General features: G+C 40.9%; 1 protein-coding gene across 14 annotated transcripts in view; it reads left to right on the top strand.

Annotated features, from left to right (window-relative positions):
- The first annotated feature begins 663 nt into the window (after positions 1–663).
- Positions 664–12,245, top strand: part of LOC139284572 (transducin-like enhancer protein 4) — a 32,656-nt gene continuing 21,074 nt past the window's right edge. For 13 of the 14 annotated variants that reach the window (XM_070904895.1, XM_070904894.1, XM_070904900.1 and 10 more), the window contains exons 1-4: positions 664–708; positions 1,096–1,193; positions 3,256–3,319; positions 3,436–3,480. In XM_070904895.1, coding sequence (XP_070760996.1) covers positions 664–708; positions 1,096–1,193; positions 3,256–3,319; positions 3,436–3,480 — 252 coding nt within the window. Of the gene's footprint in view, positions 709–1,095; positions 1,194–3,255; positions 3,320–3,435; positions 3,481–12,245 lie in introns of those variants that run through there. The other variant, XM_070904901.1, reaches the window with a different exon arrangement.

Raw genomic sequence — 12,245 nt, 5'->3', positions numbered from 1 at the left:
CGGAGGAGCCGGGAAGTTGTAGTTCTTTACAGCAGACGCACATCTGTAGTGCTTATTATCGACTGAAATGAATTAAACTACACGTCCCGACGTCACGGTACGGGCTCTTATAATTGTTGTGAATATGTAATTGCGCTCGTGCGACTGGTTGCTTTCTAAATTTGGCTTCGCAGGGACAGGCTGCTACAGTCGGAGAGGTGGTCGCTCCGCCGGTGCTGTGAGAGGATGTGAACATTGACGGAGGCTGTAGGAAATTAACTGATAAATGCGTGACGACGGGACGCCGTGGAGGAGCTCAGTCGCGGACAAGCAGGGTCATGATGTGCCAGAAGTCGATGCTTTGTAGGGAAATTCAGAGAAAATAGAGCTTTCGTTGTTAGTTCAGAGGCAGAATATTAAGCTTCGTGCGCATAGAATAACGCTCCGGAGATTTTGGAGAAGACTGAGGCAACTCCTGCTTTTGAGATCCCACTGAATGGACTTTTGAAATACTGTGCAACAGAATGACGGCCAGCCAAAAGTCCGAGGATGTTTCCACTCTTCACGGAACCTGCACATAGCCCGCAAAACGGCCACTGACTGACCTTTTACGCACGGGGAAAGATCCGTGCTCACGCATTTTGTTTTCGTGTTTATGTGGATGAACTTTGCAATACATTTTTAATGATTCGAGATTTGAGCAAGATGTACCCCCCGGCACGGCATCCGGTAAGTAGAGAGCAGAATGAGCCAAGGCAGTATGTCAAAACAGCGCAGATTAACAGCCGCGCGCCTGATGCGTAATCAGTTTAGATCAAGTTTCCGTGCCACTGCGCGCTCGCACGGACAATTGCGCTCATTGTCAAACTGCTGCAGCTGCATGTGTGTGTCTGTGAGTGTGCGTGGGTTAACGTGTAAGGAGACTGAGTGAAACCAAAAGGCCATCCGTATCACAGAGGCCTATTGTCATCTACAGTCTTGCCTGTGTGTGTGTGTGTGTGTGTGTGTCTGTGTGTGTGTCTGTGTGAGTGTGAGTGTGTCGTGATACTGAACTTTGGTGGCTCAGTTCTTCCTCTCCCCCCCCCTTCCCCATACGCTGTTTTGGTTTGGGTTGAGGTCCCCCACCAGCCGGGACAGCCGTTAAAGTTCACTGTCACCGAGTCCTGCGACCGGATCAAGGAGGAGTTCCACTTCCTTCAAGCCCAGTATCACAGGTGAGAGTTCGGATGGAGCATGACATTAACGCTGCATGGAAACCAAAAATGCCAAAAATGCTAATGAAACTTTCTGCATTGGGCTGAAGAGTGATTGTAAATTTGATCTTGTTCCATTATACTGGCCAGGCTGAAGAGAATCAGTAGATGAATTGATAATGAAAATAGTTGTAGCTCTTTGCCATATTATAAACTGAAACCCCAGATTATGTGAGAAAAAGGGTCATTTCTGTGATATTGACCTGCACCAGTCATATATGAATCATACACTTCAACACACCAACATTTTTCTGGAAATGCATGATGCAATGACATGAAATACAAGACAGAAGCTGATTTTTGTTTAGGATTTGATTGAGAAATAAAACAGTCTAAGTTCGAGGTAAATATCCATCTGGAGATCCCATGAAAGGATTCTCCTCAGACCCTCCGCGGAGCTGCTGGTACATTTGTTTCAGGTCCATCTATCACTGGTGACTAACCACAGGTAAACCCCCATCAACCTTGGTATGCACGTCTCTCTCTGCAAGCTCAAGTGGTGTGAAATACTTTTTTAGCTGACATGATGAAGTGTGAAATACATTGCTTGGGGGGCAGAACCATAAGCACGATACCAATGCATAATAATCGCCCACCTCTGGCCACCTCGTAATTATTGCCCAATCACCTGGTGAGATGAACCAGCGGTCCAGTTTGCTGGCCAGACCTGGATCTGAATGAGCCGAGCCAACGATAGTTGATAGTGTCTGCTGCATGTGTAATACTGTGATCAAACTGCTGCATACATGTGAAATCCTATCTGCAGGGAGACACTGATTTGGTAAAAAAAAAAGGAGTAAAGTGAAGTAAGGGTTGGTGAGATATACATGCTGAATATACATCGTGATTTTCTTTGGAGAGTTTTTGTTTTTATTTAGAAGAAAGTAAAAAGTCTTCTGAAACTTTCTTTGAGCTCAAAACATTTGTCAAAGTAATTATGCAGTCTCCAGTCACATGTAATATAATTTTAAATATCTGAAGAAGCGTCACTTATTGACATTCATATTGTGTAAAAACCTGCGTCTCCAACTCTGTTGATTTTCACCTTTTTACTTCATTTGAAGGACTCCACAATTTCACGGTTCACCAACTGGACTCAAATCAAAGCATATCTTAATGCTTGTTTGAATCTCGTAGTGCCAAAATTCTTCAGCTGATTCTGTAATTTTCTTTAGCTGTAACATTGTATACCTGCCAATTGTCTCATAAAAGACATGAACAAAAGCCTGTTGTAGTAATATGTGGAGGCTTTCCAGTAACACACAACATTTGAAAGAGCTGAGCTTTTGTGTGACTGCAGTTGTAAAATGGATCCTCATTATATGGTTGCTTTTTTGTTGATGGTGCAGTTTGGGCATCCACTCACACTGTAAGAATATATGATGAGGTTTGTGTGGTCGTCTATTGATCCATTAATTACTGCACAGTACCTGCTGAGTAAGTGTCTGTGTCTGCAGTTGAAACTGGTGTGATCCAAGCAGCTTCTTTTTTTTCTTTCTTTTTTTTGTTGCACTCAAATTTAGAATGCAAATTTAAAGTAACAGGATGTCATTACTTACAGGCTCATTATTCTGCAAGGGACATCTCCAAATTCATTTTTGTTAATTTGTTTCATGTGACTAAACATGTAAAGGGAGTATCATAGTTTAAAGTCATAATTGATTTCTGGTAGGGTTTTTTTTTAACTTAAGAACAGGTGTGTGGCATCTGTTTATGTGTGTGTGTACTCATGTTGTGGGGACATAAATCTGTTTACACTGTCACATTGTGGGGACTCGCCTTCCTTTTGGGGACATAAACACAGGTCCCCATAATGTAAATCATTACATTTTAGGGTGAAGACTTGTTTGAAGGTTAGGGAAAGGTTAGGTTTAGGAAAGTAGTGGTTAGGGTTAGAATAAGTTTCCAGAAAATTAATGTAAATCAATGTGATGACCACTGAAGTGAGGGAAACACTGTGTGGGTGGCTATGTGTTTGATTATGACATATAAACTAACATAATGTTTTCCTTCTGCCTCACAGTCTGAAATTGGAGTGTGAGAAACTGGCCAGTGAGAAAACTGAGATGCAGAGACACTATGTCATGGTGAGTCTCATTGACTACGTGTGTGTGCGCATGAATGCATCAGTATTTTTAGTGTGTGCAAAAAGAGGAACAGAGAATCCCTTTTTTGACTTTGCTTTGATCTTTGTTTTTTTCAGTACTACGAAATGTCATATGGACTCAACATCGAGATGCACAAACAGGTAGGAAACGTTTTTACGCGACTGTTGAAAAGAAGAACTGATTCAAACCGCAGTGTAGAAGATGTCAGAGGAATACAGATGGTACATAAGATGAACATGAGGTTTTAGTTTAAATGAATTTGAAATCTGTAGTTGATAGATTTTTTGATAGTTGTAGTTGTAGTATATAAAGTCCAGTGAATTTGGAGCAAATTTATTTATCACCGCCAGTGCTACAAGGTTATCACTAGGAAAGCCAAACTGCAGTTGATGGATTAAAAATATCTCAGGTTTCAAAATGTCCCACCATGACTTTCCAGGCCCCACATTTTATACAAACTGGTGTTGACTGATGTTTAAAAAATTGTTTTTACCTCATTATAATCACCTCGCTTTGGCCAACTAATTGCTTGCCAATTTGTACTCTTCATGTATCACCATTACATTCGAGCTACAGAGCTGAGCCTCTGATTTCCCTAAAAATCCAAAAGGTCACTTGAACTCGCTTTTTTGAAAGTGTTCCCAGAATCCTCAAAGACTCTTCTAAACATCTGGATGAAGAAATATTCTGTTAATGTTATCAATAAGTTTTAACATACAGCGAACTACCCCACTACTTTCCTAATCCAAACAAAGATGGTAGATGGAAATGACAGATCTCCTTGCTTAATTGTACATTGTGAACCAAAATTAAAATGGTATAATCAGTGTAGGTATATATTGATGTGTCTTTCCAATATTTTATATTTTCACACAAAATAATGTGTCAATATTTTTCTCGTGCCAGAGAAATGGGTTAAAAATGCAACATACAGAATATCTAGATGATTAGAAGAGTCTTAGAGGATTCTGGTTTATACCTTCAGTGGTAAACTTTGGTAAATAACCTCCTGGGTTTTTTAAAGATAGTCATGTAATTATTTTTAGGAAAAGTGAACGCTTAGCTGTGACTTGAATGTAATGCTAACCCCAACATGAGAGGCACAAACTGGGGCAATCCTCCCGGAATATATATTAAAAGTGTTGCATTTCATAATGGAAACGTGATATATATTTACAGGGTAAAAAAAGCTGCGGTTTGGTTGCCCGGTGAAGCTGAGTAGTGATTCCATGTGTGAATAATGATTTCATCAGTTTAATTGATCGAGAAAATGGGCAGAAAAAAATGACTCGAGTGAACAATGATTTGGCCTTTAACGAGCCTTTACATTACTGCTGCCTGTTTTTAAACACGGAAGGTCATTAGCATAAATGTCTGCGTTAACCACACATCAGCTGCCAGGCTAAATGGGCCACAGCTAACCAGCTACACAATCATTTCCAGAGAAATGGTGTGTGTAGTGTGTGTGTGTGTGTTTGTGAGAATGAGAGGAAGTGATAAAGGCTTGGCATTTATCTTGCTGTGTGTATGATTTTCTGTGTGTATCTATACTGTGTGTTTAGTTTTCTGCATGTGTGCGTGTGTGTGCACACATATGTGTGTGTGTGTGTGGTGGGGTGTCTGTATAACAGCCTGTATGTATACGATACATGTTTACTTAGTATGTGTGTGTGTGTACTGTCTGTATGCACACTGTAGTTGTTTATTTAGTTTAGTGTGTACTACTTGTGGATTTGTGCACATTGTGTGTGTATGTATGTGCTCATATATTGTAGACGTTTACTTGGGCGTGTGTGTTGGTCTTTGTGTCGGTTTCTGTTCTAGTGTGTGTGTGTGTGTGTGTGTGTGAATGTTGCACACGTGCAGCTTTGTACTGGCACACTAATCAGACTTGTCTGATGAAATACAGGGCCTCTACTATAAATCCTGCTGTCTGCTGCTGTTTGTCTGTGTGTGTGTGTGTGTGTGTGTGTGTGCGTGTGTGCGTGCGTGTGTTTATTGGGGGAAAGGGAGAAAAAATAAAATGAGGTAAGATGTGGCCTGTGGCTCTGTGATTTCTGTCAGGAAACAGTTTTGGAGAGTGAATCCCTAATTTCTGTGTGTGTGTGTGTGTGTGGGGGGGGGGGGGGTGTGTGTGCGTGCATGTGTGTGTGTGTGAGAGAGAGTTTTGGAACCAAATGATTTTGATGTGCAGGCTGTGTTTGTGTGCACTTGTACGGCAAGCGTGCATGGCTGTTAATGTGTGTCTCCTATCCACGCCATTTGATATGACGATACGCTGTGTGTGGTTCGTTGAGTGGATGCCAAGATTGAAGAGAGGGGGTAGAGGTGGTGGTGTTTTGTTTGTGGGGGGGTGTCGAGCCTCAGTCCCATTAAGGCAGTCGGCCTCCGCTACCAAGCAAATTGCTAATATTGCTTGTTTAGCATTTTCTGAGGGTAATAAGCCCATTGATTTTTGGCTCTGCTCTCTGTTTTATTTACACAGAAGGGCTCTGGTGCCCTCGTTAAAGAGAAATTGACTCGTAGATGGAGGAGAGGACGGGCGGGGAGGCGGGGTGTAGAGCATGGGACAGAGCTGCGAGAGGACAGCTAATCAATTGCAAATTAGCGAGGCTGAAAGAGAAATAAAGCAAGCGAAGGATGGGGAGAAAAAGGGAAGGAGGAGGGTGGAGAAAGTGGTGAAAGAAGGAAGTAATAAGACGTTTTGATACTGAAGACTGGCAGTGTTTGCAATGAGGTCTGACAAGTCATTTTACTGCAGCAGATAGGGAGCAATTTGTTTCATTTCGAGGATTTTGGTCACGTAATGTTTTATCCGGCATTTTAATATTTGGACTTTTGGCAAATGTATGCTTTATATTACAGTAAATAAGATTTTAAATGACAAAGTAATTATTTCTTCATATTTTCTGATGGTTTACTGGTTTCATATAAAGCCTTTTTTAATTTTAATAATCTTCAGATTCAGGTTTTACTTTAAATTTCACTTCTATGTAACAGTAGCATTCTGGGTAAAACTGTGACAGTGACAGTGTATTTTAGTGGTTCCCAACCTGGGGGTTGGGACCCCACAACATTATTCTGAGCGGTCCTGAGATGACTGAAGGAATAGACATTTTGGGAAATACTTCTTCTCTCTCTAGCCGAGAGTGAGACGAGAAGATTGATACCACTCCTGTATCTGTCCAGTAAATGTAATGCTACAGCCAGCAGCTGGTTAGCTTAGCTTAGCATAAAGACTGGAAACAGTAATTTTATATAAACCTCAAACAATGCTTCAAAGTGCCAGGGGCTCGTTTCACAAAAGCAACTTGCTTACACACACACACACACACACACACACACACACAGATCACAAATGGAGGCAAAGTCACGTTTCAGATATGACTGTTGCTCACAAATTTCAGATAATCTCCTGCTCATGCATGGGTCGCATGTACGTTGTTTGTTTCGATTAGTCAAATCCTCCTGGTCTTCACTTATAGACACATGCAATTGTGACATTTGGGCACGCATAGACATAGTTTCACCTCTTAAAGTAAAAAAGAAATGTATGTTTTCAAATATGTAAATACGTCAGTGTACTCTTGTTTATCATGTCAATCAAAACAGTGACCAAGACAATCATCACTACAAAACCTGTCTGGAGGAAGAGAGGGTTTATTTTAAACTTTAATAGGGTGCAAATACTCAAGAGCAACATAACATTAAAAACTATTAGAAACTAAATGTTTACATTAAGCTCTAACTTTGCAGCTTGAGCTGTTTGCAGCCTGTCTGTATAGCGCCCTTTGTTTTGCCTCTCTATCCCTCCCTACCTATCTAGCTGTGTCTTTCACACACACACACACACACACACACACACACACACACACATACCGTCACAAGGGGATACAGCCTTTATATGGTGGGGTCCATTAGGTGTATTAGCTGGTGGTGAAAAGTGGTGCTGATGTGGTGCTTACAAAGCTCCACAGGGGAGATGGACATTTGATCTCCTATCTGACCCAATCTGACTCGTGGGCTCCTGCCTGATCTAATTTCTTTGTTGTTAGGAGTTAAAGTGGGAGAGTTGGAGCAGTTTTTCTCCATTCTTTTGGGCAACATCTTCTGGTGATAAGTGGTTATTGCTGGGGTGTTTTTGTGCAACACTAGCTTGCCATCCTGTTATAAAAAAAGGGAGAGTACTGTAACCCAAGTAGGTGCTCTCAGGTAAATAATGAAAGCATATTCAGGGGCAAATTCTGCAGTAGCCCTTTTTCAGATTCAACATTTCAAAATGTCAGAAGGTCAATGGCTCAGGCAGATCACAACATTATTGCATGTTGTTGATCTGATCACAAGGGGCAAACCATAGAATAAGAAGTTTGATGTTGTACAGCTACTGCTCACTGATTTTTCTCTTTTTTAACTGGAGGAAACTTTCTCCAGCGACTCACATGGAGGGTCAAAGATAAATTCAGCGCTCGTGATCTCGCCTCTGAGGTTACTGGGCTTTATGTGACCACAGAGTCCTCTAATCTCGCAATAAGCTCAATGGATCGACCTGGTTTGAGTCCTAACCTTAGAGAATTCTCTGGCCAGTCGTTTCTTATTATTTATTCACTGTCAAGACGGTGACAGGTCCAGGTCGAAGTTGAGGCCTGCTCGCTGCAGACACAAATTCTCCAGGTTTGCACGAACCACAGGACGCTTTTTGAGGGAAAAAAAGGAGCTTTGGTCTCAGTGTAAACAGACATGTTGGCCAAACAGGCTGACATCCCTGCACTCTGGCCAACAGTCACGATTGTCTGCCATTGAAGTAAAATGTCAGCTGAAATTGGTTGTGTTGCCTCGTGGAAAAGCACCTCCGTTTCCTTTTCTGCTCCAGTGCTTTTGTTTCCATTTGTGTGCCAACATCTCAGGGTCACCTCTTCGAAATGAATCAATTGGAGGTTGTAGAGTTGTTGGTGGTTATCTGCATCTTTTCAACTGATCTAATAGCTTTAAAATCATTACTTTTACACAACTGTGGTTGTCAGCCCTGATGGCCTAATGGCCTATGGTGCTGACTAACTGCAACGTCCACAGTTTGGTCTGACCAAAGACCTTTGTTGCATGTCATTCCCTATTCCTCTCTCTCCTCTTTTCCTCTAAACTCTCAACTGTCAACAATGACAAAATGCACCTAAAATACTTCAAAATCTATAGTAATACAAATAGAGCTCAAACTTGCAAAAACAATTAATCAAACCATGATAGGTGATGTTGTTCTAGTTTCGGAGGTGCCTGTCCAAGCGGATTCGGCAACATCTCATACAGCCTGATCGTCACCACTGTAGCTATATGCCATCCATTCACTGTGTCCTTGAACGTCCATCTCCTCATGCCAGACCAGAGGAAGCAGTTCTTTTATTCATTCATATGCTGCAGCTAGGGTTGATGTTAGCCTTGTGGAGGATCAAGTCATTCCCCAGTTATAAAATCCTGAGCATGGCCTCCTTTGCCCTCACCACCTATCACTATCATGCCCTTGAGCAAGGCATTTAAACCACAACCAACTAATACAGAGTTTCTCCAAGGCTAATATGTACTGGGCAGCTCCCCGGTGTGTATGAATGTGAAGCAGAACCGAGCTGAAAAAGGGCATGTGTGCACAGCAAGTCTTCCCTGGATAAACGTTAAATATAAAATGAAAATGTCAGTGTTTTAGATTGTCTGTGGGAGTGCGAGCGGCTGCAGCACTGTGTTAATCACAGGTAAATTGAACTGCTATCCTCCATCGAGTTCCCCATCTGCTCGACACTAAATGGCTCCTAACTCTGCTGATAGTTGGTGCTCAGAGATCCTGAAGAATACTGTTTTTTTTTTTTTTTTTTTACATTCATGGCCTCTGAAGTCTTCTCTTAAAAGCCTAGCACAACACTCAATAAGCCCTAGGGTGACAAAGATGTTTTAGGGTATTTTCTGACACAGTGAGATCATTGTCAGTAAGTGAATAATCAAGGGTGAACATTAAATGAATCAATGTACTCAGTGGAACCTCTCGAGTATTGTGGGAATTATTGTAACAGTAATGTCTGAAGAGTGAGTAAGACTTAGTTGAAGTCTTGCGTCTGCCCTTTTGTTTGGTTTTCCATCTGTGTGTTGTCTGGCTAAGCACATTTTTGGAGAACATGGCTGCTTTTTCTAGCGACAGCTCTATTCTGCAGCATCTTCACCTGAGCTGGTGCTGCTTCTTTGGCCGATCTCCTGCCTCAGAAAAGATAAAGTCAGACGCGTCAACTTTCAGCCCTGGACTGCTGGCCTTTAACACTGAACACTTCCAAAGTATTAGACACAATATATAAGAACAAACTTTATTTATATAGTACTGTTTGAGATAATGCCTGTTTTACATTTAGTGAAAACTCAACAGTAAGCTTGATAATTGCTATCAGTTATTTAAAACTGATGTCAGATCCCCTTGACTTATGGCACTTAGAAATGTTCAGGTGGTAGAGATGAAATGATTAGTTGATTAATCGATTAGTCGATTGACAGAAAATTGATCAGCAACTATTCTGATAATCGATTTTTCAGCCTCTCAAATATGAGGATTTGCTTCATTTCCTTTTCTTATGTGACAAAAGTCTAAACTCGATTTTAAATACCAAACTTTTTAACAGATTCTTTTACACTCTCAACTGCGTTATTAATCGTGTGACTGACAGCTACCTCCAGGCTATCTTGTTGTTTGGCTAGGGCTAAGGAGATAACGTCTTCTATGCTAACATCCGTAGTTGTAGTGCTGTTAGCATTCTGTTGTTTTTGCTTCACTCATGGTATTTCAGTCGGTGAGTCAAACTGTTTCCTGTTGCTTGACATCTTACAGAGTTCGTATGACCAAAGAAAATACTGCTGTGAGTCTTGGAAGTCAAATTGTTTGAAAGATCGGGGGTAGAGAGGGAGAGCCCCAGAGTCCTCCGACCTTTGAGCTTGCAGGTCACTTCCTGTCTTGAGGAAAGACTTTCTGTTATACAGTTGTACGTATTTAGTCTTACAAATAAAGAAGGTGTATCCCTGTGAGTCATTTAGTGTGTGTTTTAGTGTGAGTCTGTGTCTTTTGTCTCTGTTTATGTCTGGATTTGAGTTGCACTACTGGCACTCCCTTTGGGACAGTGGATCAGGCAATTTCCTGTTCAAAAAAAAAATCCTACCTGATGTGGGAAGAGAGAGAGAGAGAGAGCTGTATAATCTTTAAAAGCCAACCCTTGGGTTCAGTAAAAACATCTGATGAATATAGAGAAGGCTGTGAAGGTGTGTGTCTGCTTGTGTGTGTGTGTGTGTGCGTGTGTGTGTGTGTGCACATGGTTGTGTTTATGTGTAACATCCTGCTACAGTTGTGCTAGTGCTTCTGTGTGAAGGGTTCGTATCAGTGTGTGTCTGTAGGTTTGCTCTCATGGCCTCTGGGGGCATCTGTTACCACTGATACCAGAGCAAAGTTCACCTCTGTCAAGGTTATATACATGAAACAAGTGCTCGACAAGGTTAGACATGTAGCTTCTTCTGCTTTTGTGTTGGACTTGGATGAATTATCTCAGTCCATGATGGCTTTTTCAGTAGTTGGCTCTTAATTTAGCTGATTAAGTCGTTAAAAATCTCTCATGTGGTTTATGTCTTCCTTCAGCTGTCTGTGAGTTTCAAAAATCAGATAATATATTGACCAATAATAATTAAAAAAACAAAACAACACATTTTACAGTAAATATTTCTCCGACTGAACTGTCTGTGGCCAGGCTGCATTGTGGGTAATGTAGGCGGCAGGTTTTGACAAGGAAGAAGAATGTGTGGAATAAAAACAAAATGTTTTATTTATTTTTATTATATGTCATGAATGGTTTAGACAGCAGTTTGCACAGTAAGTCTGTAGCATCTTGGCAGAAATGACAGTATATGATATTTATAGCATGCAGCAGTGTTTTTTAGTAAGTTAACAAAATCACTTTTGACCGCTTTAAACAACTAATTATTTATCTAAGCACATGTTTGGTGTATGTGTAATAACTTAAGATTGTTAATAAGCCACCTGCTCAACTCTTAAAAACATAATTACAACAACATACAGTTGTTTTTTCTGTTTTGTTTTTGGTGACATTGGCACTAACTGCTCATTGTTGTTGTGCCTGTGCTCTGCACTTCCCAAAGATCATCTTTAAATCACACAGTATGGGTGGTACTTTGATCTCTTTTTGCATTTTTCTGCTAATTCTTCTGGTGGTTTTTGCTCTTTTCATGGACATTGCTGCTCATACTATCCTCCCAGTTCTTCTTCTTCTTCTGATTAAAGTGCTTAACTCAAAGGTGCCAGTTGTCTTGTAAACAAAGTTATCTTTACATTTAGTGTTACTCACCAAAACACATTGTGTGTATCCTTGAGGTCTAACAAACGCGTCAAGTGCATTTCCTTCCTCATAAAACAATTGCAAATCCAATTTTTGAATTCAGCATAGTTTACATCCATGTTTACGACCTTGCAGTCTTCCTCTTCCCTGTCTTTGTTGGCACATTACAGCATATCTTGGTGTGTTACCGCCACGTGTTGATCAGTGGAATAGTGTGACAGCACTGGTAGGACTCTGCATCGCATTGCACGTACACAAGATAAACAAAACGGGGGCTCACATATAGCCACATAACACATAACAGCTCCATAGCGCCACTAAAGGTCTGAAACTCCACATTTAAGTGCCTCATACTATATGTAAAATGTCTCAATTCCTGTATGTCAAAAGAAAAACCCACCAGATCCGAGGTTTCTAACAGATAATGTAAACGCTTTCAACAACTGAGTATACATCAAATTGCTATTGTTTCATATGAATGGGCCATTATGTGAAAATAATGTGGGCTATTACTTTAATTTAACACACATTAAATTGACTCA

Source organism: Enoplosus armatus, chromosome 4 (assembly GCF_043641665.1).
Source record: "Enoplosus armatus isolate fEnoArm2 chromosome 4, fEnoArm2.hap1, whole genome shotgun sequence".
Taxonomy (NCBI): Eukaryota; Metazoa; Chordata; class Actinopteri; order Centrarchiformes; family Enoplosidae; genus Enoplosus; species Enoplosus armatus.
Note: the sequence above shows the minus strand (reverse complement) of the source record. Positions and strands in the feature narration are given on the sequence as shown.